Genomic DNA, 27,186 nt, shown 5'->3' on the forward strand with positions numbered 1-27,186 from the left:
TACTGGACTACTGTAACAGCCTGCTCATCAGTATCAACTACTGTAACAGCCTGCTCATCAGTATCAACTACTGTAACAGCCTGCTCATCAGTATCAACTACTGTAACAGCCTGCTCATCAGTATCTACTACTGTAACAGCCTGCTCATCAGTACTGGACTACTGTAACAGCCTGCTCATCAGTATCTACTACTGTAACAGCCTGCTCATCAGTATCAACTACTGTAACAGCCTGCTCATCAGTACTGGACTACTGTAACAGCCTGCTCATCAGTATCTACTACTGTAACAGCCTGCTCATCAGTATCAACTACTGTAACAGCCTGCTCATCAGTACTGGACTACTGTAACAGCCTGCTCATCAGTACTGGACTACTGTAACAGCCTGCTCATCAGTACTGGACTACTGTAACAGCCTGCTCATCAGTATCAACTACTGTAACAGCCTGCTCATCAGTACTGGACTACTGTAACAGCCTGCTCATCAGTATCAACTACTGTAACAGCCTGCTCATCAGTACTGGACTACTGTAACAGCCTGCTCATCAGTACTGGACTACTGTAACAGCCTGCTCATCGGTACTGGACTACTGTAACAGCCTGCTCATCAGTATATACTACTGTAACAGCCTGCTCATCAGTACTGGACTACTGTAACAGCCTGCTCATCAGTATATACTACTGTAACAGCCTGCTCATCAGTACTGGACTACTGTAACAGCCTGCTCATCAGTATATACTACTGTAACAGCCTGCTCATCAGTACTGGACTACTGTAACAGCCTGCTCATCAGTACTGGACTACTGTAACAGCCTGCTCATCAGTATCAACTACTGTAACAGCCTGCTCATCAGTACTGGACTACTGTAACAGCCTGCTCATCAGTACTGGACTACTGTAACAGCCTGCTCATCAGTATCAACTACTGTAACAGCCTGCTCATCAGTACTGGACTACTGTAACAGCCTGCTCATCAGTATCAACTACTGTAACAGCCTGCTCATCAGTACTGGACTACTGTAACAGCCTGCTCATCAGTACTGGACTACTGTAACAGCCTGCTCATCAGTATCAACTACTGTAACAGCCTGCTCATCAGTACTGGACTACTGTAACAGCCTGCTCATCAGTACTGGACTACTGTAACAGCCTGCTCATCAGTACTGGACTACTGTAACAGCCTGCTCATCAGTATCAACTACTGTAACAGCCTGCTCATCAGTACTGGACTACTGTAACAGCCTGCTCATCAGTATAACTACTTTAACAGCCTGCTCATCAGTACTGGACTACTGTAACAGCCTGCTCATCAGTACTGGACTACTGTAACAGCCTGCTCATCAGTACTGGACTACTGTAACAGCCTGCTCATCAGTATCTACTACTGTATTAGTCTCAGAGATGAGAAAAGATGTTTTGTAGCGGATTTAGCTTCTTAGCTCCTTCCCATCCGTCGTCCCGGGCAGGTTTATGGATAATAACAGCGTCAAATACAAAACTAATCAATCACAAATACACATGTACATACACTAGAGAAGAGAATCAGGGCCAGGCCGGAGAAAAGATATTTGAGAGGGCGAGATTTTTTTTTATTGTGCACTTCAAGAAAAAAGTCGAAATGTTGAGAAAAAAGGTTTTTTCTCAACATTTCGACTCCTTCCCCCCCAACTCCCCCCCAGGCCCCTGGTACCCACCGTACTCATGATGGTCTGGTCCTGGTCCAGACCTGGTCTAGACCTGGTCCCTGGTACCCACCGTACTGCGTGATGAAGGCGATGCAGCTGTCCACGATGATGGGGATGTCGTTGCGGCTCATCTGCTGCTGCCTCAGGGCGTCCCCGCCCTGGACCTGGACCTGGACCGGGTCTAGACCTGGTCCAGGTCCAGGTCCAGACCCGCACCCCCCCCAGGCCCCTGGTACCCACCGTACTGCGTGATGAAGGCGATGCAGCTGTCCACGATGATGGGGATGTCGTTGCGGCTCATCTGCTGCTGCCTCAGGGCGTCCCCGCCGCCGCCCGCCGCCCGCTGGATGTCCCGGTACCAGAGGGAGAAGTCGGTCCGGCCCACGCCCTGCAGGTGGAGGGTCCTGGACCAGAACCAGAGACCAGAACCAGGAGGTGAGACCAGGGGGGACCGGCAGGAACCAGGAACCAGCAGGAACCAGCAGGAACCAGAACTTACCTTCCCCTCTCCACCAGGACCAGGATCTCCTTCTTCTCGTTGTTCTCCACCTCCGAGGTGATGCCTGCACCGAGGAGAAGAACCGCTTAGTGCAGGACCAGACATAAAAATACCATTAGAAAATGGTTGTTAACTGTGGTATAATGAGCTTATACCACGGCTGTGATATAATTATCCTCAGATTATATAATGAGCGTATACCACAGCATTTTACCCTCAACATGCCTAATTAATTGTTAACGTAAATAAAAAATAAACTTTAGCACCAGCTAGTTTTTGCTACCTGCTGTAACCGTCATAAATCTGTACCAGTTGGTTGTTGTCATGGAAACATTGTTGCTTCCCTGACGTGGAATGATCTGCTGTGATGAGACTTTAGAATAGAAGCCGTGGTATAAGCTCATTATACCACAGTTAACAACCAATCAGATCATTATACCACAGTTAACAACCAATCAGATTATTATACCACAGTTAACAACCAATCAGATCATTATACCACAGTTAACAACCAATCAGATCATTATACCACAGTTAACAACCAATCAGATCATTATACCACAGTTAACAACCAATCAGATCATTATACCACAGTTAACAACCAATAGGATCATTATACCACAGTTAACAACCAATCAGATCATTATACCACAGTTAACAACCAATCAGATCATTATACCACAGTTAACAACCAATCAGATCATTATACCACAGTTAACAACCAATAGGATCATTATACCACAGTTAACAACCAATCAGATCATTATACCACAGTTAACAACCAATCAGATCATTATACCACAGTTAACAACCAATCAGGTCTCAGGATTTCACCTTTCTGTTTTTTAATGGTATTTTTATGCAGTACTTTGTTCCAGGATCAGTTCTAGGACAGGGACCAGGACTAGATCCAGGATCCCGTAAAATTCAGAATCCAATTTAAAATTTTATTACTTGCATATAAAGCCCAAAACGGCTTAGCTCTGCAGTATTTACAAGACCTGATAGAGCCTTATGTTCCGGGCAGAGCTCTCCGTTCTCAGAGTGCAGGTTCCCCACTCGTAGTTCCTAGAGTATCTAAATGTAGATTTGGAGGGCAGGCGTTCTGCTATCAGGCACCATTACTATGGAACCAACTTCCAATCTGGGTTAAGGAGGCTGACACCACCTCCACCTTTAAAACTAAACTTAAAACCTTTCTGTTTAGTAAAGCCTATAGTTAGTGTTTAGTAAACCTCTAGCTGGTGTTGGTAAATCTCTAGGTAGTGGAAACTCTAGTGTGTTAGAGTCGCTCCTGTAGTTTCTTGTGAAGTCTTGGTCAGGGACCGGGGGGGAGGGCAGAACCAGAACCTACTGAGCTCCTGCAGACGGGTCAGGTTGACGATGTCCTCGGCCGCCCCGTCGGTTCTGGGACACACGAACAGGTTGGACTTCTGCAGGACGAAGTAGGCGTCTTTCCAGCGCTGCGGGTCCAGCATGGCCCGGTACCGGAGCAGCCCGACCCGGTCAAACTCCCGGCTCAGCAGGCAGTGGCAGCTCAGGGGCGTGGCGGCCTGGAGGAGAACCAGAACCAGAACAGGGATCAGAACCAGAACCAGGGTCAGGGTCAGGAGTCAAGAACCAGGAGAAAGTCGTAATATTATGAGAATAGCAATAACTAGAAAATTTCAGGAAATTTTGATATGGGCATGCCCTACTGCCCATTCGTCCCCTCTTGCTGCTTTGGTTTGGGGCTGTAGTGTTTGTGTTTAGGGTGGTTCTATGTCAGTTTGAGGTGTTTTTACACTTGTATTTCATTCATTCCTGTGCTCCCAATAGTTATTAATGGGGCGCACTTTTTGGCATCCAGCGTCCCCACGGTAACGCTTTTGACTGAGAAAAGTAATGCCCATCGAGGCAAGATGGAGAAGCATCTAACGATGTATGCTTTGCATGGATGCACGTTCCGGTTCAGGCTACGTTTACGGATAGGGTTTTTTTTTCACCATGGTAAAAAACCCATTCGAATGAATGGGGCCATTTGGCCTGGATTTTGACATAAAATTTCCTTAAATCACAGCTTCATGAAATTTAAGTATGTTTAAGTCCACAGCGTGCCAAGTCGGGGAACATTTGTACGATGTCTCTACGATAAAGTGTTGCCTAGCAACAAGCGTCCAAAGTCAAATGGAAATAAAAAAAAAAATTAAAGGTAAATTTCACAAAAACTGTAATAATTAGCGTGATGAGGTTGTACGGTCCGTTAGTGCCAATCGGGCCGAGTGTTTGAAAGTTTGAACGATGTCTCTACGATAAAGTTCGGCCGAGCAATAAGCGTCCGAATTTTTGCCTTTTTTTTTGCTTTTTGGCATCTAGCGTTGCCACGGTAACCCCTATTACGGAGAAAAGTAATGCCCATCGAGGCACGATGGAGACGCATCCAACGATGTATGGCATGCATGGTAGCACATTGCGGTTCGGGCCGTATTAACAGATGAAAGAAAGTGCGGAATAATAATAAAAAAAGGGAAACCTTTTCTGGATACTATTTTATCGCCTTAATTTTTCAGGTTTTTCGGGCCGTGTTTTACTTTTAGGGAACTTTTCTTTTCCCACATCCGAGCGGGGTCATGCTGTACACCCGCTGGTGCGCGGTGGGACTTTTGCGACTTTAGCTTGTTAGCAAAATGCTAGCAACATTGCTCTTTGGGCCATTCTGGACGATTGCAATATGGTCATGCCACTAATTCAATTCAATTCAATTCAATTTTATTTATATAGCGTCTAATACAACAGAGTTGTCTCTAGACGCTTTACAGAGACCCATACCCAGAACTTGACCCCCGAGCAGTTATTACATAAACAATGGCAGGTAAAAACTCCCCTAGTGGGAGAAAAACCTTAAGCCAAACAGTGGCAAGGAAAAACTCCCCTTTAGGAGGGAAGAAACCTTGAGCAGGACCAGGCTCATCAGGGGGGACCCTCCTGCCGAGGGCCAGACTGGTGGGTCAGGGACGGCAACAGCACAGCAGGCAGGTGGAAGCAGCAACGGGATGACCGGGGGTGGGGACCGCAGGCCAGCACACAGCTCCCGAAGCTCCGGCCCAATCAGCAAGTCCCAGGTTGGGGTGCAGGGTCAGGAAAAGACTTGTGCTCCGTAATGCAAGCTACAAGCCACCCATGGCCACCTGCAGGACAAAAGAGAGAAAAGGGAGGAGAAGGGGGGGGCAGCAACGGGATGACCAGGGGTGGGGACCGCAGGCCAGCACGCAGCTCCCGAAGCTCCGGCCACTACTTGGCATGCCCATAATTAAAGCTGCAAGCAGTGATGAACGGATGAATGGGCCCTCGCACGTGCAATTTTCACCAATAAAGATCAAGGACTCCGAGTCCTATGACACCACCCACGAGTCTTTATATCAAACCATTCAAAAGTTCTGGCAGAAAATAGGGACTATAAAATATGGACCAATCTAATGAATGGGGGGCGCGCTTTTTGGCGTCTAGCGTCGCCAGGGTAACGCTTTTGAAAGAGAAAAGTAATGCGTGTAGTCGCAGGATGGAGACGCACATTTTGATGTATAACACACCTGGGTGCACGTTAAGGTTCGGGCTGAATTAACTGCAGAAGAAATGGCATAAAGTGCGCCAAAATTTCACGATTAATTCAAAATGGCCGACTTCCTGTTCGGTTTCGGCCATGTCGCCAAGAGACTTTTCTTTAAGTTGTGACATGATACAGGTGTGTACCGATTTTCGTTCATGTACGTCAAACCGTATTGTGGGGCTTGAGGCACAAAGTTTTCTAGGGGGCGCTGTTGAGCCATTAGGCCACGCCCAATAATGTAAAACATTAAATATCACATTTATCACCAGGTCTGGCTTGGGTGTAAAATGTGGTGACTTTTTGGGCACGTTTAGGGGGAAAAAGACCCTTGTTTCGTCAGGAGAAAAATAAATTAAAAAAAAAAGAAAGAAAATAAAAATTCCTACAGATACATAATTCCTAATTAAAGCTGCAAGCAGCGATGAACGGGCCCTCGCACGTGCCATTTTCACCAATAAAGATCAAGGACTCCGAGTCCGATGAACCACCATGACTCTTTATATCAAACCATTCAAAAGTTATGGTAGAAAGTAGATATCAGATATCAACCAATCAGAAGAAGGGTGGACACGCTTTTTGGCGTCTAGCGTCGCCACGGTAACGCTTTTGAAAGAGAAAAGTAATGCGTGGTGTCGCAGGATGGAGACGCACATTTTGATGTATAACACACCTGGGTGCACGTTACGGTTCGGGCCGCATTAACGGCTGAAGGAATGGCATAAATTGCTCCAAAATTATGCGATTAAATCAGAATGTTCAAAATAGCAGACTTCCTGTTGGGTTTGGGCCATGGTGCCAAGAGACTTTTCTTTAAGTTGTGACATGATACAGGTGTGTACCGATTTTCGTGCATGTAGGTCAAACCGTATTGTGGGGCTTGAGGCACAAAGTATTCTAGGGGGCGCTGTTGAGCCGTTAGGCCACGCCCATTAATGCAAACCATGAAATATCACATTTATCACCAGGTCTAGATTGGTGCAAAATTTGGTGACTTTTGGGGAAAGTTTAGGGGAAAAAAGGCCCTCCTTTAGTCGGAAGAAAAACGAGAAAAACAACGAGAACATCTCGTACAGGTACAATAGGGCCCTAATGACCCTACATTATTAGGGCCCTAGCACTGTAAGTGCTCGGGCCCTAATAATGTAGGTTTTGAGTGAGTGTTTATATAGTGACTCCAGGGGTTTTAAATCAGTAACTGATCAGGCAGGAAGTCATGTGGGAAAGAACCATTGAATGAAGGGAAAGCTTTGCTGCTTCAGTTGAAAGAAAGTCTCGGGTAAACCTGAAAGTTGATAAACTAAACTTTCCCTTATTGCAGACTTTTTTTGAATTTGAGATTAGCATCAATGTGTACTCCTAAATACTACTATAGTAGTCTCTCTCCAAAGATGATCCTGTTCTACAACTATGAACATTGGAGAAGAACAGACTTTCTTAGAAACATTCAGTTGTTCAGCCAGGATGGAACATTTACCATGTAATGAATGTCTGGTAGTTTAGTTGCAACCTCTTCTGCAGTTTTGCCATGTGCAAAAACAACTGTATCATCCCCGGCAACAAAAACCTCGACTTAGAACTTTCCGGTTTGGCTGTGAGAAAAACCCAGAATTTGGCTTCTGACAAGGTCTCAAATCACTCCGATTTGTGATCAAACCGTAGCTCGTAGCCAAAAAACAAAGACATCATGAGAGACACAGAACCCGGCAGATTCTGACAATCTTAATTTTATTCAGATATTCCTTAAAATGAGTGAGTAACGTCAGTGCGAAGAGAGTGAGATTCTTTTGAAGAAAATGTTTGATTACATTACAGCCAATGGGGACTGAGACAGGTACTGCCGGCACTCTAGCCCCCCCGTTTAAATTTTGTGCATACCCCGCCTGTCAAAGTCACATTTTATGAATCCCAACACCTATGTCTACATTCTTTTTTTTTTTAAATATTTTTATCCCGGTTTTTTTCCCATTTTTACCACCCCGTGCTCCTACCTACTGACAGTCCTGGGCATTGCCATCCTCTACCAACCCCGGGAGGGCCCTGCACTGAGCTCAGGTCTCCTCCTTATCCTGAGGAGTGAGCAGGCCGCATCTTTTCACCAGACAGGGTGGGGCTTCTCCGGCCGAACGTAGCGCGTGGAAGGATCACGTTATTCCGGCCGGATCCTCCCCACCCCATCTGGCGCCCCGGTTGGCCAGAGGGGGCAGTAGATCCAGGACTGTTGCATGTTTTTGTGAGGGTAGCTCCCATTAGCTACCCAGGGGAACACGGGGAGAACATGCAAACTCCACACAGAAAGATCCTTTCGCCAACCCCACCCATGGTGTGGGCGCTGAAGTCATGGGGGAACTAACACGCACTTCAGCACCCACAGCGTCCCCCGGCGGGAATCGAACCCAGGGTGAACCCACTATGTCTACATTCTGACCAAAAATTATTTGTCTCCTTTTTACAGTTTGGCCGTGAGCTCGAGTTACAAATAAAAATTCAGGTTATTTTTTACTGTCTCTCACACTCTAGCAACCGACAGCAAACATGAAAACATCACATCTAGTCCCGGGTACGGGGTTGAAACCCCCCGTTCTTCTCTGATTAAAACCTGGTTCAGGTCTGGTGGGACCAGATCCAGAACCGTGGTTCGGTTCTTACCTTTCCTCTAGACCCCCTGGTTCAGGTCTGGTGGGACCAGATCCAGAACCGTGGTCCGGTTCTTACCTTTCCTCTAGACCCCCTGGTTCAGGTCTGGTGGGACCAGATCCAGAACCGTGGTCCGGTTCTTACCTTTCCTCTAGACCCCCTGGTTCAGGTCTGGTGGGACCAGATCCAGAACCGTGGTCCGGTTCTTACCTTTCCAATGGCTTTGGTCCAGCTGTGCAGAGAGTCGGCCGTCTCCAGACCGAACAGGTGAAGTTTCTCGGAGGTCAAATAAACCTCGAAGGTGTAGCGGAACCTGCCGGACAGACGGAGGAGGGTCAGGATCTGAAGGGGTGGAGACTACCGGACAGACGGAGGGTCAGGATCTGAAGGGGTGGAGACTACCGGACAGACGGAGGGTCAGGATCTGAAGGGGTGGAGACTACCGGACAGACGGAGGGTCAGGATCTGAAGGGGTGGAGACTACCGGACAGACGGAGGAGGATCTGAAGGGGTGGAGACTACCGGACAGACGGAGGAGGGTCAGGATCTGAAGACACTTGGAGGGTTCGGGATGCAGACGATAAACGACTCTACCTTCAAACCTATGTAGACGATACACAACTCTACCTTAAAACCTATGTAGACGATACACGACTCTACCTTCAAACCTATGTAGACGATACACAACTCTACCTTAAAACCTATGTAGACGATACACGACTCTACCTTCAAACCTATGTAGACGATACACAACTCTACCTTCAAACTTATGTAGACGATACACAACTCTACCTTAAAACCTATGTAGACGATACACAACTCTACCTTCAAACTTATGTAGACGATACACAACTCTACCTTAAAACCTATGTAGACGATACACAACTCTACCTTCAAACCTATGCAGACGATACACAACTCTACCTTAAAACTTATGCAGACGATACACAACTCTACCTTCAAACCTATGCAGACGATACACAACTCTACCTTCAAACCTATGTAGACGATACACAACTCTACCTTAAAACCTATGTAGACGATACACGACTCTACCTTCAAACCTATGTAGACGATACACAACTCTACCTTCAAACTTATGTAGACGATACACAACTCTACCTTAAAACCTATGTAGACGATACACAACTCTACCTTCAAACCTATGCAGACGATACACAACTCTACCTTAAAACTTATGCAGACGATACACAACTCTACCTTCAAACCTATGCAGACGATACACAACTCTACCTTCAAACCTATGTAGACGATACACAACTCTACCTTCAAACCTATGCAGACGATACACAACTCTACCTTCAAACCTATACAGACGATACACAACTCTACCTTCAAACTTATGTAGACGATACACAACTCTACCTTCAAACTTATGCAGACGATACACAACTCTACCTTCAAATCTCGTAGACGATACACAACTCTACCTTCAAACCTATGTAGACGATACACAACTCTACCTTCAAACCTATGCAGACGATACACAACTCTACCTTCAAATCTATGCAGACGATACACAACTCTACCTTCAAACCTATGCAGACGATACACGACTCTACCTTCAAACCTATGTAGACGATACACGACTCTACCTTCAAACCTATGCAGACGATACACAACTCTACCTTCAAACCTATGTAGACGATACACAACTCTACCTTCAAACCTATGCAGACGATACACAACTCTACCTTCAAACCTGCTCCAAGCCGCAGCCTCGGTAACCTCAACCGTCTGATTGATTGATCGTGTTCCTCTGCCGTGAGTCGCTCTGGATTAAAGCGACCGCTAAGTGTGGTGTAGTGGGAGGAGGCGTCGTCATAGCGACGGCCGGGCCGACCCACCTGTCGATGAATCCGTTGTTAGCCGCCGCGGCGGGCCTGCTGACTCCCAAACACACCACGTCCTTCATGCTGATGGTCATGCAGGGCTCGGCGGCTCGGTCCGACTCGTACAGCAGCAGGGACCGGTCCAGGGAGCACCAGAACTTCTGGAAGTCTGGAAGACCCAGAGAACCGGGGTTTAGGTTTAGTTCCAGGGACCTGTTAGCCGCTGCGTTAGCCTCCCTAGCCCTCCTACCTTCCCGGGTCTTCCAGGACAGCGTTCCTCGGTTCACGGAGCTGGACTTGAACAGGAATCCGGAGTGCAGGACGGACTGCATGATCTCATCGTAGACGCCGGGATCTACGGGACAAACGGACGTTTTTACGGACGTTTGTGAGGCGGAGAAGCAGCTGCCGTCAAACATGTACAAGCTCCTCAAGGACTCAAGGAAACTGCTTCTTACTCCGGTTGTGGACCGAAAATCGGTACACACCTGTATCCTGTCGCAACTTAAAGAAAAGTCTCTTGGCGCCATGGCCGAAACTAGTGATGCACCGAAATGAAAATTTGTGGCCGAAACCGAAACCGAAAATAATAATAAACACTTGGCCGAATACCGAACAATACCGAACATGGTTCTTCACAGTTTTTCATTTATTTTGCCAATTTTTTTACCATTGCATAAATCAAATACATTTGATTTAGGCTTTTCAAAGAAAAACATCTTTTACAAAATTACAAGGTAGAAAACATTTGTTGAACATAAAAAACTGAACATTTTTTAATTTCCCAGCATTTCTTAAATATTCCAGCAGACATTATACCAGCAAAGAACAATAACTTAAAATAAATAAATTAGCAAAATACATTTTTTGTCCATCTTTGAGCTTACGTTAGGCTTAACTGACTGAACATTGTAACATAGGCCTTAAAACAATAAAAATGTTTTTTATCATTTCAAATGATAAATCAAACTTGTAGCTGAAAGACTTTGCAGATGTTTCCCCTCTAGATATTTGAGCAGAACATTCATGTCAAACAGCCATTCTTGTTTTATTCTTTGCCACTCTAAAATACTTCCACCCTGCTGACATGTTTGCACCACTTCACTCCACGCTCTAACGTTTGATTTCCTCATCTAAACCTGGAATAGATGGATTTATGTTGTTTTGGTTCCACCTCCTGGTGAATGTTGGTAAAATTCTTATGTGATTAGTTTTTGGTTGGCCAACGATTTATGTTTGTGGTGCAACCGTTACGGGAGCGGCCAGACCATATTATATTACAACGCCGTTATTAATTGTTTGGTTTTTTCCCACTTATTCCACCGAACACCTAAAGTGTTTTTTTGCCATTTTCGGCCGAACAATTTCGGTTACCGAACAATCGGTGCATCACTAGCCGAAACCGAACAGGAAGTCGGCCAGTTTGAATTAATCGGGTAATTTTGGAGCAATATATGCCATTCCTTCGGCTGTTAATACGGCCCGAACCGTAACGTGCACCCAGGTGTGTTATACATCAAAATGTGCGTCTCCATCTTGCGACGACGCGCATTACTTTTCTCTTTCAAAAGCGTTACCGTGGCAACGCTAGGCACCAAAAAGCGCCCACCCTTCATCTGATTGGTCCATATTTGATAGTTCCTACTTTCTGCTATAACTTTTGAATGGTTTGATATAAAGAGTCATGGTGGTGTCATCGGACTTAGTTTTGAGTCCTTGAACATAATTGGTGAAAATTATATTATCGACCGGAGCGTCCCTACCTGACGGCGTGCAGGACTAGGGGAGTGGGTTCTGACGGTCGACCGAAGCGTCCCTACCTGACGGCGTGCAGGACTGAGGGAGTGGGTTCTGACGGTCGACCGGAGCGTCCCTACCTGACGGCGTGCAGGACTAAGGGAGTGGGTTCTGACGGTCGACCGGAGCGTCCCTACCTGACGGCGTGCAGGACTAAGGGAGTGGGTTCTGACGGTCGACCGGAGCGTCCCTACCTGACGGCGTGCAGGACTAAGGGAGTGGGTTCTGACGGTCGACCGGAGCGTCCCTACCTGACGGCGTGCAGGACTAGGGGAGTGGGTTCTGACGGTCGACCGGAGCGTCCCTACCTGACGGCGTGCAGGACTAAGAAGTGGGTTCTGACCGTCGACCGGAGCGTCCCTACCTGACGGCGTGCAGGACTGAGGGAGTGGGTTCTGACGGTCGACCGGAGCGTCCCTACCTGACGGCGTGCAGGACTGAGGGAGTGGGTTCTGACGGTCGACCGGAGCGTCCCTACCTGACGGCGTGCAGCGTAACGTAGCGTCGTCGTGACGATGGCAGCCGTCGGCGTCGTTAGCCAGGTTAGCCAGGTTAGCTGTCTCCGCCTCCAGGAAGATCTGAGTAACCGTCTTCAGGAGAGTCTGCTCAGAGACGGCCGAGCAAAGCGCCTGGGGGAGAGAGAGACACTGATCAATCAGAGACACTGATCAATCAGAGACACTGATCAATCAGAGACACTGATCACATGATCAATCAGAGAAACTGATCACATGATCAATCAGAGACACTGATCACATGATCAATCAGAGACACTGATCACATGATCAATCAGAGACACTGATCAATCAGAGACACTGATCATGTGATCAATCAGAGACACTGATCACATGATCAATCAGAGACACTGATCACATGATCAATCAGAGACACTGATCAATCAGAGAAACTGATCAATCAGAGACACTGATCAATCAGAGACACTGATCACATGATCAATCAGAGAAACTGATAAATCAGAGACACTGATCATATGATCAATCAGAGAAACTGATCACATGATCAATCAGAGACACTGATCACATGATCAATCAGAGACACATGATCAATCAGAGAAACTGATCATGTGATCAATCAGAGACACTGATCAATCAGAGACACTGATCACATGATCAATCAGAGAAACTGATCAATCAGAGAAACTGATCAATCAGAGACACTGATCACATGATCATGACCTTTAGCAGCTCCCCTTCCCGCCCCTGCAGGTGTGGGTAGGAAACCCCGGCTAACCTTCAGGAGCCCCCCCCCCCGCCCCTGCAGAGTTGGGTAGGAAACCCCTCAGACCTTTAGCAGCCCCCCCCCCCCCCCGCCCCTGCAGGTGTGGGTAGGAAACCCCTCAGACCTTTAGCTCCTCCACCCGCCCCTGCAGGTGTGGGTAGGAAACCCCTCAGACCTTTAGCTCCTCCCCCCGCCCCTGCAGGTGTGGGTAGGAAACCCCGGCTAACCTTCAGTAGCTCCTCCCCCCGCCCCTGCAGGTGTGGGTAGGAAACCCCTCAGACCTTTAGCAGCTCCCCCCGCCCCTGCAGGTGTGGGTAGGAAACCCCTCAGACCTTTAGCAGCTCCTCCCCCCCCGCCCCTGCAGGTGTGGGTAGGAAACCCCGGCTAACCTTCAGTAGCTCCTCCCCCCGCCCCTGCAGGTGTGGGAGGGAAACCCCGGCTAACCTTCAGGAGCTCCTCCTGGCTGCTGAAGCCCGGGTGGGGGAGGCGGTATCTTCCCTCCCGGTACTTCTGGGTAATGAAGTCCCGTCTCTGCTCCGGCGTCGCGTCGCAGTCGAGCTCCTCGGACGAGGAGAGACGCGCCGCCCAGAAGTCGTTAGCTCGGTCGTTCCCTAGCATGATGAAGAGCTGGAAACAACAACAACACGTTAGCTCGGTCGTTCCCTAGCATGATGAAGAGCTGGAAACAGCAACCGTTACAAACATCGTAGGCTAGCTAACAGGTTAATATCAGGATTACAGAGATACTCCTTCACAGTCATAACAATAATAATAATAATTAAAGCTGCAAGCAGCGATGAACGGGCCCTCGCACTCACGTCCACCGCCCCCCATAAGCATATCAGAAATGACAGCCCCCACGACTCTCTATGTCAAACCCTTAAAAAGTTATAGCAGAAAATAGGGACAACCAATCAGAAGAAGGGGTGGGGCTAATTCAGGCCAATGAAGGTCAAGGACTCCATACAGAATCTTATGACACCACCCACGACTCTCTATGTCAAATCATTCCAAAGTTATAGCAGAAAATCGGGACAACCAATCAGAAGAAGGGGCGGGGCTAATTAAGGCCAACAAAGCTTAAGAACTCATTACAGAGTCCCATGATACCACCCATGACTTCCTATGTCAAACCATTAAAAAGTTATAGCAGAAAAAAGGGACAACCAATCAGAAGAAGGGGCGGGGCTAATTCAGGCCAATGAAGGTCAAGGACTCCATAAAGAATCTGATGACACCACCCACGACTCTCTATGTCAAACCATTCTAAAGTTATAGCAGAAAATCGGGACAACCAATCAGAAGAAGGGGCGGGGCTAATTAAGGCAAACGAAGCTTAAGGACTCATTACAGAGTCCCATGACACCACCCACAACTCTCTATGTCAAACCATTCAAAAGTTATGGCAGAGAAAAGTATTCTAGGGGGCGCTGTTGAACCGTTTGCCACGCCCATTAATGCAAACCATGAAATATCAAATTTATCGCCAGGCCTGGCTTGCATGCAAAATTTGGTGACTTTTGGAGAACTATCAAATATGGACCAATCACATGAAGAGGGGGCGCGCCTTTTGCCGTCTAGCGTCGCCACGGTAACATTTTTGAAAGAGAAAAGTAATGCGTGGTGTCGCAGGATGTAGACGCACATTTTGATGTATAACACACCTGGGTGCACGTTACGGTTCGGGCTGAATAAACTGCCGAAGGAATGGCATAAATTTTGCCAAAATGACACAATTTATTCAAAATGGCCGACATCCTGTTCGGTTTCGGCCATGGCTCCAAGAAGCTTTTCTTTAAGTTGTGCCATGATACAGGTGTGTAGCGATTTTCGTGCATGTACGTCAAACCGTATTGTGGGGCTTGAGGCACAAAGTTTTCCGGGGGGCGCTGTTGAGCCATTTTGCCACGCCCATAAATGCAAACCATGAAATATCAAATTTATCGCCAGGCCTGGCTTGCATGCAAAATTTGGTGCCTTTTGGGGAACTATCAAATATGGACCAATCAGATGAAGGGGCGGTGCGCTTGTTGCCGTCTAGCGTCGCCACGGTAACACTTTTGAAAGAGAAAAGTAATGCGTGTAGTCGCAGGATGGAGACGCACATTTTGATGTATAACACATCTGGGTTCACGATACGGTTCGGGCTGAATTAACTGCCGAAGGAATGGCATAAATTGCGCCAAAGTGACACGATTAATTCAAAATGGCCGACTTCCTGTTCGGTTTCGGCCATGTCGCCAAGAGACTTTTCTTTAAGTTGTCCCATGATACAGGTGTGTAGCGATTTTCGTGCATGTACGTCAAACCGTATCGTGGGGCTTGAGGCACAAAGTTTTCAAGGGGGCGCTGTTGAGCCATTTTACCACGCCCATTAATGCAAACCATTAAATATCAAATTTTTCGCCAGGCCTGACTTGGGTGCAAAATTTGGTGACTTTTTGGGCATGTTAAGGGGGGCAAAAAGGCCATCACTTTGTCAGAAGAAAAATAATAATAATAATTAAAGCTGCAAGCAGCGATGAACGGGCCCTCGCACTCACAGCCACCGCCCCCCATAAGCATATCAGAAAAGACACCACCCACGACTTCCTATGTCAAACCATTAAAAAGTTATAGCAGAAAAAAGGGACAACCAATCAGAAGAAGGGGCGGGGCTAATTCAGGCCAATGAAGGTCAAGGACTCCATAAAGAATCTGATGACCCCACCCACGACTCCCTATGTCAAACCATTCCAAAGTTATAGCAGAAAATCGGGACAACCAATCAGAAGAAGGGGCGGGGCTAATTAAGGCCAACGAAGCTTAAGAACTCATTACAGAGTCCCATGATACCACCCACAACTCTCTATGTCAAACCATTCAAAAGTTATGGCAGAGAAAAGTATTCGAGGGGGCGCTGTTGAGCCGTTAGGCCACGCCCATTAATGCAAACCATGAAATATCAAATGTATCGCCAAGTCTGGCTTGCATGCAAAATTTGGTGACTTTTGGAGAACTATCAAATATGGACCAATCACATGAAGGGGGGGCGCGCCTTTTGGCGTCTAGCGTCGCCACGGTAACACTTTTGAAAGAGAAAAGTAATGCGTGGTGTCGCAGGATGTAGACGCACATTTTGATGTATAACACACCTGGGGGCACGTTACGGTTCGGGCTGAATTAACTGCCGAAGGAATGGCATAAATTTCGCCAAAATGACACAATGTATTCAAAATGGCCGACATCCTGTTCGGTTTCGGCCATGGCTCCAAGAGACTTTTCTTTAAGTTGTGCCATGATACAGGTGCGTAGCGATTTTCGTGCATTTACGTCAAACCGTATTGTGGGGCTTGAGGCACAAAGTTTTCCGGGGGGCGCTGTTGAGCCATTTTGCCACGCCCATTAATGCAAACCATGAAATATCAAATTTATCGCCAGGCCTGGCTTGCCTGCCAAATTTGGTGCCTTTTGGGGAACTATCAAATATGGACCAATCACATGAAGGGGGGGCGCGCCTTTTGGCGTCTAGCGTCGCCACGGTAACACTTTTGAAAGAGAAAAGTAATGCGTGGTGTCGCAGGATGTAGACGCACATTTTGATGTATAACACACCTGGGGGCACGTTACGGTTCGGGCTGAATTAACTGCCGAAGGAATGGCATAAATTTCGCCAAAATGACACAATGTATTCAAAATGGCCGACATCCTGTTCGGTTTCGGCCATGGCTCCAAGAGACTTTTCTTTAAGTTGTGCCATGATACAGGTGTGTAGCGATTTTCGTGCATTTACGTCAAACCGTATTGTGGGGCTTGAGGCACAAAGTTTTCCGGGGGGCGCTGTTGAGCCATTTTGCCACGCCCATTAATGCAAACCATGAAATATCAAATTTATCGCCAGGCCTGGCTTGCCTGCCAAATTTGGTGCCTTTTGGGGAACTATCAAATATGGACCAATCAGATGAAGGGGGGGTGCGCTTGTTGGCGTCTAGCGTCGCCACGGTAACACTTTTGAAAGAGAAAAGTAATGCGTGTAGTCGCAGGATGGAGACGCACATTTTGATGTATAACACATCTGGGTTCACGATACGGTTCGGGCTGAATTAACTCTCGAAGGAATGGCATATATTGCTCCAAAATTACGCAATTAATTCAGAATGTTCAAAATGGCCGACTTCCTGTTCGGTCTCGGCCATGGCGCCAAGAGACTTTTCTTTTAGTTGCGACATGATACAGGTGTGTACCGATTTTCGTTCATGTACGTCAAACCGTATTCTGGGGCTTGAGGCACAAAGTTTTTTCTGTCGAACCAATCAGATGAAGGGTGGGCGCGCTTTTTGGCATCTAGCGTCGCCACGGTAACGCTTTTGAAAGAGAAAAGTAATGCGTATTGTCACAGGATGGAGACGCACATTTTGATGTATAACACACTTGGGGGCACGTTACGGTTCGGGCTGAATTAACTTTCGAAGGAATGGCATAACTTTCGCCAAAATGACACGACTAATTCAAAATGGCCGACATCCTGTTCGGTTTCGGGCATGACGCCAAGAGACTTTTGTTTAAGTTGTCCCATGATACAGGTGTGTACCGATTTTCGTGCATGTACGTCAAACCGTATCGTGGGGCTTGAGGCACAAAGTTTTCAAGGGGGCGCTGTTGAGCCATTTTGCCACGCTCATTAATGCAAACCTTTAAATATCAAATTTTTCGCCAGGCCTGACTAGGGTGCAAAATTTGGTGACTTTTTGGGCATGTTAAGGGGGGCAAAAAGGCCCTCCTTTCGTCAGAAGAAAAAGAAAGAAAGAAAGAAAGAAAAAATTCCTACAGATACAATAGGGCCTTCGCACTGCAAGTGCTCGGGCCCTAAAAATTCCTGCAAATACAATAGGGCCTTCGCACTGCAAGTGCTCGGGCCCTAATAATAATAATAATAATAATAATAATAATAATAATCCTAAAATTCAAACCATTCAAAAGTTATAGCATTTACTGATGGTTATTTACTGTGTGTGTGTTGGGGGTGGGGGGGGGGGGGGTCCCGGCCGTGAGGCTGCAGGACTGGGGTCAGCTAAGGTCAAAGGTCAGGGGTCAGATTTCCCAGAATTCTTTTAGGCGTCTCCAGTTTACAGGTTAAAGTATATGAAGTCTGTACTGACTGAGTCATGTGACCAGTTCTGGCTGAATGAGTCAGCAGCTGAGCTCTGGTTGCCGCGGCAACAAGAACCTCGACTTCAGAACCTTCCGGTTTGGCTGTGAGAAAAACCCAGATTTTGGCTTCTGAAATAACTCTGATTTGTGATCAAACTGTAGCTCGTAGCAGAAAAACGAAAAACATTGTGAGAGACACAGAACCCGGCAGATTCTTTTTTTTTTTTTTAATCCCGGTTTTTTTTCCCATTTTTACCACCCCGTGCTCCTACCTAGACAGTCTTGGGCATTGCCATCCTCTACCAACCCCGGGAGGGCCCTGCACTGAGCTCAGGTCTCCTCCTTAACCTGAGGAGTGAGCAGGCCGCTTCTTTTCAGCAGACAGGGTGGGGTTTCTCCGGCCGAACGTAGCGCGTGGAAGGATCACGTTATTCCGGCCGGATCCTCCCCACCCCATCTGGCGCCCCGGTTGGCCAGAGGGGGCAGTAGAGCCAGGACTGTGTGCATGTTTTTGTGAGGGTAGCTCACATTAGCTACCCAGGGGAACACGGGGAGAACATACAAACTCCACACAGAAAGATCCTTTCGCCAACCCCACCCAGGGTGTGGGCACTGAAGTCATGGGGGAACTAACACACACTTCAGCACCCACAGCGTCCCCCGGCGGGAATCGAACCCAGGACCTTCTTGCTGTGAGACCGCTGCACTACCAGCTGCGCCACCGTGCCCCACAGAACCCGGCAGATTCTGACAATCTTAATTTTATTCAGATATTCCTTAAAATGAGTGAGTAAGGTCAGTGCGAAGACAGAGTGAGATTCTTTTGAAGAAATCGTTTGATTACATTACAGTGAATGGGGACTGAGACAGGTATTGGTGCCGCTCTAGCCTCCCACGTTTAAATTTCTAGCATATCCCGCCTGTCAAAGTCACATTTTATGAATCCCAACACCTATGTCTACATTCTGACCAAAAATTATTTGTCTCCTTTTTACAGTTTGGCCGTAAGCTCGAGTTACAAATAAAAATTTGGGTTATTTTTTTACTGTTTCTCCCACTCTAGAAACCGACAGCCGCACTCTAGGTTTGACGAAAAAGTTATTTCCAGTCCTCGCTTGAGTGCTCATATTTTGAAAATTTTACATCTTAGGAAAAAACAGTTTGGTGTTTTGGAGAGAAGAGAAGTTTTCCTCCGTTTTGAAGTTTGAATAACATTTCTACGTGCAGGTATGAGAAAGTTAGATGAATTTACCTCCTCCCATCCATTTTGAATGTTTTTTTTTGCCGTTTTTTGGGAATAACTTTGGCACACTATATAGCAAACTATTCCCGATCGAGACACACGTTTCGATATATGATTGGCCTGTGTCCTCAGAAATCTGTAGGAGGAGTAGAAGAACCGAAATCTGTCCGGAAAATGAATAATAAAAAACATGCAGGAAAACAATAAATGCCTCGTGGCGTTAATAATAATAATAATAATAATAATAATAATAATAATAATAATAATAATAATAATAACAATAATAATAATAATAATAATAATAATAATAATAATAATAATAATAATAATAATAATAATAATACCTGGACGATCTCGTTGCTCCACACACTCGTGTCCAGCTTCAGACTCTGGACTTTGGAGACCATCGTCCCCAAACCTCGATGCTGACCTGGACACACAGCATTTTTGTAAATTGCTTTGTTCTCACGTTACTCCACAAGTTCAGTTTAAAAGTGCAATGACCTTCTCTCTCTAATCATCACTAGGCATCACTGGTATTTTTGTCTCTTTGTACATGTAAAATTGTTCAGTGTGTGTGTGTTTGCTGCTGCACAAGTATTTCCCCTCTGGGGAATCAATAACGTTTATTCTATTCTATTCTGTTCTATTCTATTCTACCTGCACAGTTCTTGCAGATGACAACGCCCAGGTTGATGGAGGCCCAGTCCGGGTTGAGGCTCCTCCCCCTCCTCCCTGACCCCGCTCCCTCCTCCCTGGCCCCGCCCCCTCCCTGGCCCCTCCCCCTAATGGGGGCGTGGCTAACCCTCGTACCTGCACAGTTCTTGCAGATGACGACCCCCAGGTTGATGGAGGCCCAGTCCGGGTTGAGGCTCCTCCCCCTCCTCCCTGGCCCCGCCCCATCCTCCCTGGCCCCGCCCCCTCCTCCCTGGCCCCGCTCCCTCCTCCCTGGCCCCGCCCCCTCCTCCCTGACCCCGCCCCCTCCCTGACCCCTCCCCCTAATGGGGGCGTGGCTAACCCTCGTACCTGCACAGTTCTTGCAGATGACAACCCCCAGGTTGATGGAGGCCCAGTCCGGGTTCAGGCTCCTCCCCCTCCTCCCTGGCCCCGCCCCATCCTCCCTGGCCCCGCCCCCTCCTCCCTGGCCCCGCCCCCTAACCCTCGTACCTGCACAGTTCTTGCAGATGACGACGCCCAGGTTGATGGAGGCCCAGTCCGGGTTGAGGGCGCGGCAGTCGGAGCAGGTGCGGTTGCTCCGGTTGGACCAGATCTTCTCGGCCACCTCGTAGTCCGACAGCGTCTCAGCGATGGATTCCTGCAGGGACTCGGCCCAGTCGCGCTTGTCCCGCTCCGACTCCGCCGTGAAGCTGGGGGGGGGTCAAAGGTCAAAGGCCAGGTCAAAGGTCAGGGTTAGGGTCAAAGGTCAGGGTCAGGAGGTCAAATGTCGGGGTTAGGGTCAGACAACATCGAGTTACAATGATATGTATCTAGGTGTGTGTGTGTGTGTGTGTGTGTGTGTGTGTGTGTGTGTGTGTGTGTGTGTGTGTGTGTGTGTGTGTGTGTGTGTGTGTGTGTGTGTGTGTGTGTGTCTGTGTGTAAATTATATTACGAGAGTAAATAAATATATTATTATTTTTATTATTATTATTTTTATTATTATTGATATTGCTATTGTTATTATTATTATTATTATTATTATTATTATTATTATTATTATTATTATTATTATTATTATTGTTATTATTATTATTATTATTATTATTATTATTATCTAATGCTAACTACTGCTAAGTGATGCTAGGAAATGCTAACTACTGCTAACTACTGCTAACTGACCTAATTGACCAGGACTCCCTGGCAGAAGAGATATTGTATCTCAATGGGACTTTCCTGGATAAATAAAGGATAAATAACTACTGCTAAATACTGCTAACTAATGCTAACTACTGCTAACTACTCCTAACTGATGCTAACTAATGCTAACTACTGCTAACTATTACTAACTGCATGGGAACCATGAAGACTAGATTTTTGTGGAACCAAAGTTTTGGTTCCGTACAGGACTAGTTCCTGGTCTTGGTGCGGATCTACCTGAAGGTCTTACTCTAACTGATGCTAACTACTGCTAACTGATGCTAACTATTGCTAACTGATGCTAACTGATGCTAACTGATGCTAGCTAGTGTGGGTACCTGAAGGTCTTGTACGGCGTGATGAGCTCAAAGTTCCGGTTCTTCCCGTCTCGGATCGTTGATCCTCGAGCTTCGATCACCGTGATGCCGATTCCGTTACGGAAACACTGGAGATGGAAACGGAGGCGTCAGATCCGGCTCAGCGCCGTAGTTAGCCGTAGTTAGCAGTAGTTAGCACTAGCGGCGGGGGGTTCATGGTTCATGGTTCATGGGCGTCTGTTGAGCCGCATTTTCTTGATAAACGTCCAAAATGTAATAACTTTTTAATTTCATTTTGTAATAAACTGCAGCATTATGTAATAAGTTATTACATTTTGAGAAGATTATTACAAAATGCAATAATAATAATGTTATGCAGTAATAACAATTCTAGAGCATAGTTTATTTGTTTGTTATTGGCCTATATAATTCCAAACGTCAAATAGGAAACTAAAGTTATATTTGGAGTTGTATACATAGATTTATTGGCTACATAGCTCTAAGGGAAATTGCATAAAAAACAACAAAAATCACTCTTGTATAAATTCATTGTTAAACAAACAGCAATAGGTATTATTACATAATGCAGCATGTTATTATATTATTATTGTTATACATAATGCATTTTATTATAATCTTCTCAAAATGCAATAACAAAATGTATTACAAAATGCGGCAGTTTATAAGAAAATGAAATGACAAAGTTATTAAATTTTGGACGTTTATTACAAAATACACTGTTATTACAGTAGCAGTAGTTAGCAGTAGTTAGCAGTAGTTAGCAGTAGTTAGCAGTAGTTGGCAGTAGTTAGCAGTAGTTGGCAGTAGTCATTAGTAGTTAGCAGTAGTTAGCAGTAGTTAGCAGTACTTGGCAGTAGTTAGCAGTAGTTAGCAGTAGTTGGCAGTAGTTAGCAGTAGTTAGCAGTAGTTAGCAGTACTTGGCAGTAGTTAGCAGTAGTTAGCAGTAGTTGGCAGTAGTTAGCAGTAGTTAGCAGTAGTTATTAGTAGTTGGCAGTAGTTATTAGTAGTTAGTAGTAGTTAGCAGTAGTTTCTCACCTGCTGGCTCTTGTACAGCCAGATCTGGTCCGTGTTGATGGCGGCGTAAACCTTGTTCTTGGTTCCCTTCAGTTCCAGAACTCCGTGTTTCTGGCAGTGAGATCCGGGACCGAAGCGCCGCCGCCCGAAGACCAGCTGGTCCCGGACGTGTTCCTGCAGCGTGGACACCCAGCGCCGCCGGAGCACTAGCCAGGGAGTAGAGGAGTTAGCATCAGCTAGCATCAGCTAGCAGTAGTTAGCATCAGTTAGCAGTAGTTAGCATTAGTTAGCATTAGTTAAGACCCAAGACCAGCTGGTCCCACACGTGTTCCTGCAGCGTGGACACCCAGCGCCGCCGTAGCACTAGCCAGGGAGTAGAAGAGGAGTTAGCATCAGTTAGCATCAGTTAGCATCAGCTAGAATCAGCTAACATCAGTTAGCAGTAGTTAGCAGTAGTGAGCAATAGTTAGCAGTTAGCAGTAGTTAGCAATAGTTGGCATTAGTTGGGATCAGTTAGCAGTAGTGATGTACCGATTGTTCGGTAACCGAAATTGTCTGGCCGAAAATGGCAAAAAAACACTTTGGGTGTTCGGTGGAATAAGTGGGAAAAAAAAGAACAATTAATAACGGCGTTGTAAAATAAGGAAATAGACTGGCCGCTCCGTCCCGTACCGGTTGCACCACAAACATAAATCGTTGGCCAACCAAAAACTAACCACATAAGAATTTTACCAACATTCACCAGGAGGTGGAACCAAAACAACATAATGCTGGAAATTGAAAAATCATTTATTTATGTTCAATAAATATTTTCTACCTTGTAATTTTGTAAAAGATTTTTTTCTTTTAAAAGCCTAAATCAAATTTATTTGATTCATGCAATGGTGAAAAAATTGGCAAAATAAATGAAAAACTGCGAAGAACCATGTTCGGTATTGTTCAGTATTCGGCCAAGTGTTTATTACTATTTTCGGTTTCGGTTTCGGCCACAAATTTTCATTTCGGTGCATCACTAGTTAGCATTAGTTAGCAGTAGTTAGCACCAGGGTGGCGGAATCTTTTTTTTTAAATATATTTTTATCGCGATTTTTTTCCCCATTTCATCACCCAGGTCTCCTTAACATGAGGAGTGAGCAGGCCGCTCTAACCTGAGGAGTGAGCAGGCCGCTCCAACCTGAGGAGTGAGCAGGCCGCTTCAACCTGAGGAGTGAGCAGGCCGCTTCAACCTGAGGAGTGAGCAGGCCGCTCCAACCTGAGGGGTGAGCAGGCCGCCTGAGGAGTGAGCAGGCCGCTTCAACCTGAGGAGTGAGCAGCAGCTCCAACCTGAGGAGTGAGCAGGCCGCCTGAGGAGTGAGCAGGCCGCTTCAACCTGAGGAGTGAGCAGCAGCTCCAACCTGAGGAGTGAGCAGGCCGCCTGAGGAGTGAGCAGGCCGCTCCAACCTGAGGAGTGAGCAGGCCGCTCCAACCTGAGGAGAGAGCAGGCCGCTCCAACCTGAGGAGTGAGCAGGCCGCTCCAACCTGAGGAGAGAGCAGGCCGCTCCAACCTGAGGAGTGAGCAGGCCGCTCCAACCTGAGGAGTGAGCAGGCCGCGTCAACCTGAGGAGTGAGCAGGCCGCTCCAACCTGAGGAGTGAGCAGGCCGCTTCAACCTGAGGAGTGAGCAGGCCGCTCCAACCTGAGGAGTGAGCAGGCCGCTCCAACCTGAGGAGTGAGCAGGCCGCTCCAACCTGAGGAGTGAGCAGGAGCTTCAACCTGAGGAGTGAGCAGGCCGCTTCAACCTGAGGAGTGAGCAGGCCGCTCCAACCTGAGGAGTGAGCAGGCCGCCTGAGGAGTGAGCAGGCCGCTTCAACCTGAGGAGTGAGCAGGCCGCTCCAACCTGAGGAGTGAGCAGGCCGCTCCAACCTGAGGAGTGAGCAGGCCGCTTCAACCTGAGGAGTGAGCAGGAGCTTCAACCTGAGGAGTGAGCAGGCCGCCTGAGGAGTGAGCAGGCCGCTTCAACCTGAGGAGTGAGCAGTAGTTAGCATCAGTTAGCACCAGGTTCTACCTTCGTTGTCGGTCCGGAACACGAAGATCCGGTGACTCGTCACAATCTCAAACTTGTTGTCCTTGGCGGGACGGGACATCTGGACGGCGGCCAATGGGATCACGCCTTTGGGGTAGACGTCCTGCAAGAGACACAGGTGAGACACAGGTGAGACACAGGTGAGACACAGGTGAGGACAAGAGACACAGGTGAGGACAAGAGACACAGGTGAGGACAAGAGACACAGGTGAGACACAGGTGAGGACAAGAGACACAGGTGAGGACAAGAGACACAGGTGAGGACAAAAGACACAGGTGAGGACAAGAGACACAGGTGAGGGACAGGTGAGGACAAGAGACACAGGTGAGGACAAGCATCAGCTAGCATCAGTTAGCATTAGTTAGCATCAGTTAGCATTAGTTAGCATCAGATAGCATTAGTTAAGACCAAAGACCAGATGGTCCCAGACGTGTCCCTGCAGCATGGACACCCAGCACCGCCGCAGCACTAGCCAGGAACAAGGGCAGTTAGCATTAGCTAGCATCAGCTAGCATTAGTTAGCATCAGTTAGCACAGATGTGTTCCTGCAGCGTGGACACCCAGCGCCGCCGCAGCACGGCCATGTCCCAGGAAGTAGAAGACCAGTTAGCAGTAGTTAGCATTAGTTAGCATCAGTTAGCATTAGTTAGCATTAGTTAGCATTAGTTAGCATTAGTTAGCCTCAGTTAGCTCCAAACCTTCTCACTGCCGAAGTACATCAGGTTCTTCCCGTCAAACTTCACAAAGCGTTTCTGGAAAACGTAGTTCCTGGAAAAACAAACACGGGTCATGTGACGCGATCACATGACCTCATCACGGGCCATGTGACCTCATCACGATCACATGACCTCATCACGATCACATGACCTCATCACGTCACATGACCTCATCACTGGTCATGACCTCATCACGTCACATGACCTCATCACGTCACAGAGAACATCCAGCTGGAGACACACCGACGGGAGGAAGAGGAGGACGAAGAAGAAGAGGAGGACGATGAGGAAGAGGAGGACGAAGAGCAGGATGAAGAAGAAGAGAAGAAGCAGCTCCTCAGGAGACGAGAGACACAAGCAGGAGACGAGAGGAGGAGACACAGCAGGACGGACGACCTCCGACCCCTGAGGACACAAACACCTGTTAGCATTTAGTTAGCATTAGTTAGCATTAGTTAACATTAGTTAGTAGTAGTTACCTCCGACCCCTGAGGACACAAACACCTGTGAGACCAGGTGGAGGAAACAAGCAGTAGTTAGCAGTATTTAGCATCAGTTAGCATTAGTTAGCAGTAGTTAACATTAGTTAGCATTAGTTAACATCATTTAGCATTAATTAGCAGTAGTTAGCATTAGTTAGTTTCTTCTTCCGGCTCACGACGAAGGTGGACGCTTTTTCTGCTCCTCTCCCTCCCTATCTGTCCTGCTACTGCTCTTGTTGTCTCGTCTTCAGAGTCTCTTCTTTTCACTCCTCCCAAACTCTACAATCATGGAATTGATTAACTGGTCTCTCAGCACAATCAGAAGTCAGGGGGTAAGGGAGCCCTCCTGCCCCGATGGGACATTTATTGCTGGATACACAATGGATTCTTACAAATATTGGAAACCGTTGTGTCTCAAGATTCTGTCTGTCGAGGACGTTGAAGATGCTTCATAATTGGATTTATGATAGCAGGATTTCTCTTGATCGGAGGAGGGGGATTCCTGGTCTACCGACAAACGCGTAAGTCGTCGACAGCTGTTCTGGCTCTTTCAGAGCTGCCGGACGTGGCTGAAGGATCAAGCAAGGTGATCAATACTCAGACTTTAACGTTGGGGGAGCAAAGCCGTAAGCTGGATGTGATTCTTGAACAGAATCGCAGGCTGGCGGCGTCTTTGAGCTCATTGGCAAGATGGATAAGACCTTGGAGAAGTTGGAAGCTCGGCTTGGCGGGAATTGATCACAAATTCATCTGATTGGAGTCGCCATTGATGAACCAGAGACTGAAGGCAGACGTAAAATTACTGAGTCTGTCTGTTTGCAATATAATTGTTGATTCTATAATCTGGCCTTGACAGGGCGGTTTGGCCGATCGCTCTGGTCACAATCTCCCTGGTGGAATGTAAAGTCACAATCTCCCTGGTGGAATGTAAAGTCACAATCTCCCTGGTGGAATGTAAAGTCACAATCTCTCTGGTGGAATGTAGAGTCACAATCTCCCTGGTGGAATGTAAAGTCACAATCTCTCTGGTGGAATGTAAAGTCACAATCTCCCT

At 47.1% G+C, this 27,186-nt stretch overlaps 2 protein-coding genes across 2 annotated transcripts in view; both read right to left on the minus strand.

Annotated features, from left to right (window-relative positions):
- LOC133446702 (arf-GAP with Rho-GAP domain, ANK repeat and PH domain-containing protein 3-like) overlaps positions 1–27,186 on the minus strand; it is a 158,271-nt gene that overhangs the window by 107,385 nt on the left and 23,700 nt on the right.
- Positions 1–27,186, minus strand: part of LOC133447741 (arf-GAP with Rho-GAP domain, ANK repeat and PH domain-containing protein 3-like) — a 51,662-nt gene that overhangs the window by 17,261 nt on the left and 7,215 nt on the right. Inside the window, exons 8-21 of the mRNA XM_061726468.1 lie at positions 25,633–25,702; positions 24,916–25,036; positions 22,894–23,078; positions 21,859–21,965; positions 20,834–21,033; positions 20,011–20,096; positions 13,738–13,920; positions 12,533–12,683; positions 10,508–10,612; positions 10,273–10,426; positions 8,615–8,717; positions 3,539–3,737; positions 2,185–2,248; positions 1,926–2,089 (exon numbers count right to left, since the gene is read on the minus strand). Coding sequence (XP_061582452.1) covers positions 1,926–2,089; positions 2,185–2,248; positions 3,539–3,737; positions 8,615–8,717; positions 10,273–10,426; positions 10,508–10,612; positions 12,533–12,683; positions 13,738–13,920; positions 20,011–20,096; positions 20,834–21,033; positions 21,859–21,965; positions 22,894–23,078; positions 24,916–25,036; positions 25,633–25,702 — 1,892 coding nt within the window. The remainder of the gene's footprint in view (positions 1–1,925; positions 2,090–2,184; positions 2,249–3,538; positions 3,738–8,614; positions 8,718–10,272; positions 10,427–10,507; positions 10,613–12,532; positions 12,684–13,737; positions 13,921–20,010; positions 20,097–20,833; positions 21,034–21,858; positions 21,966–22,893; positions 23,079–24,915; positions 25,037–25,632; positions 25,703–27,186) is intronic.

Source organism: Cololabis saira, chromosome 7 (assembly GCF_033807715.1).
Source record: "Cololabis saira isolate AMF1-May2022 chromosome 7, fColSai1.1, whole genome shotgun sequence".
Classification (NCBI taxonomy): domain Eukaryota; kingdom Metazoa; phylum Chordata; class Actinopteri; order Beloniformes; family Belonidae; genus Cololabis; species Cololabis saira.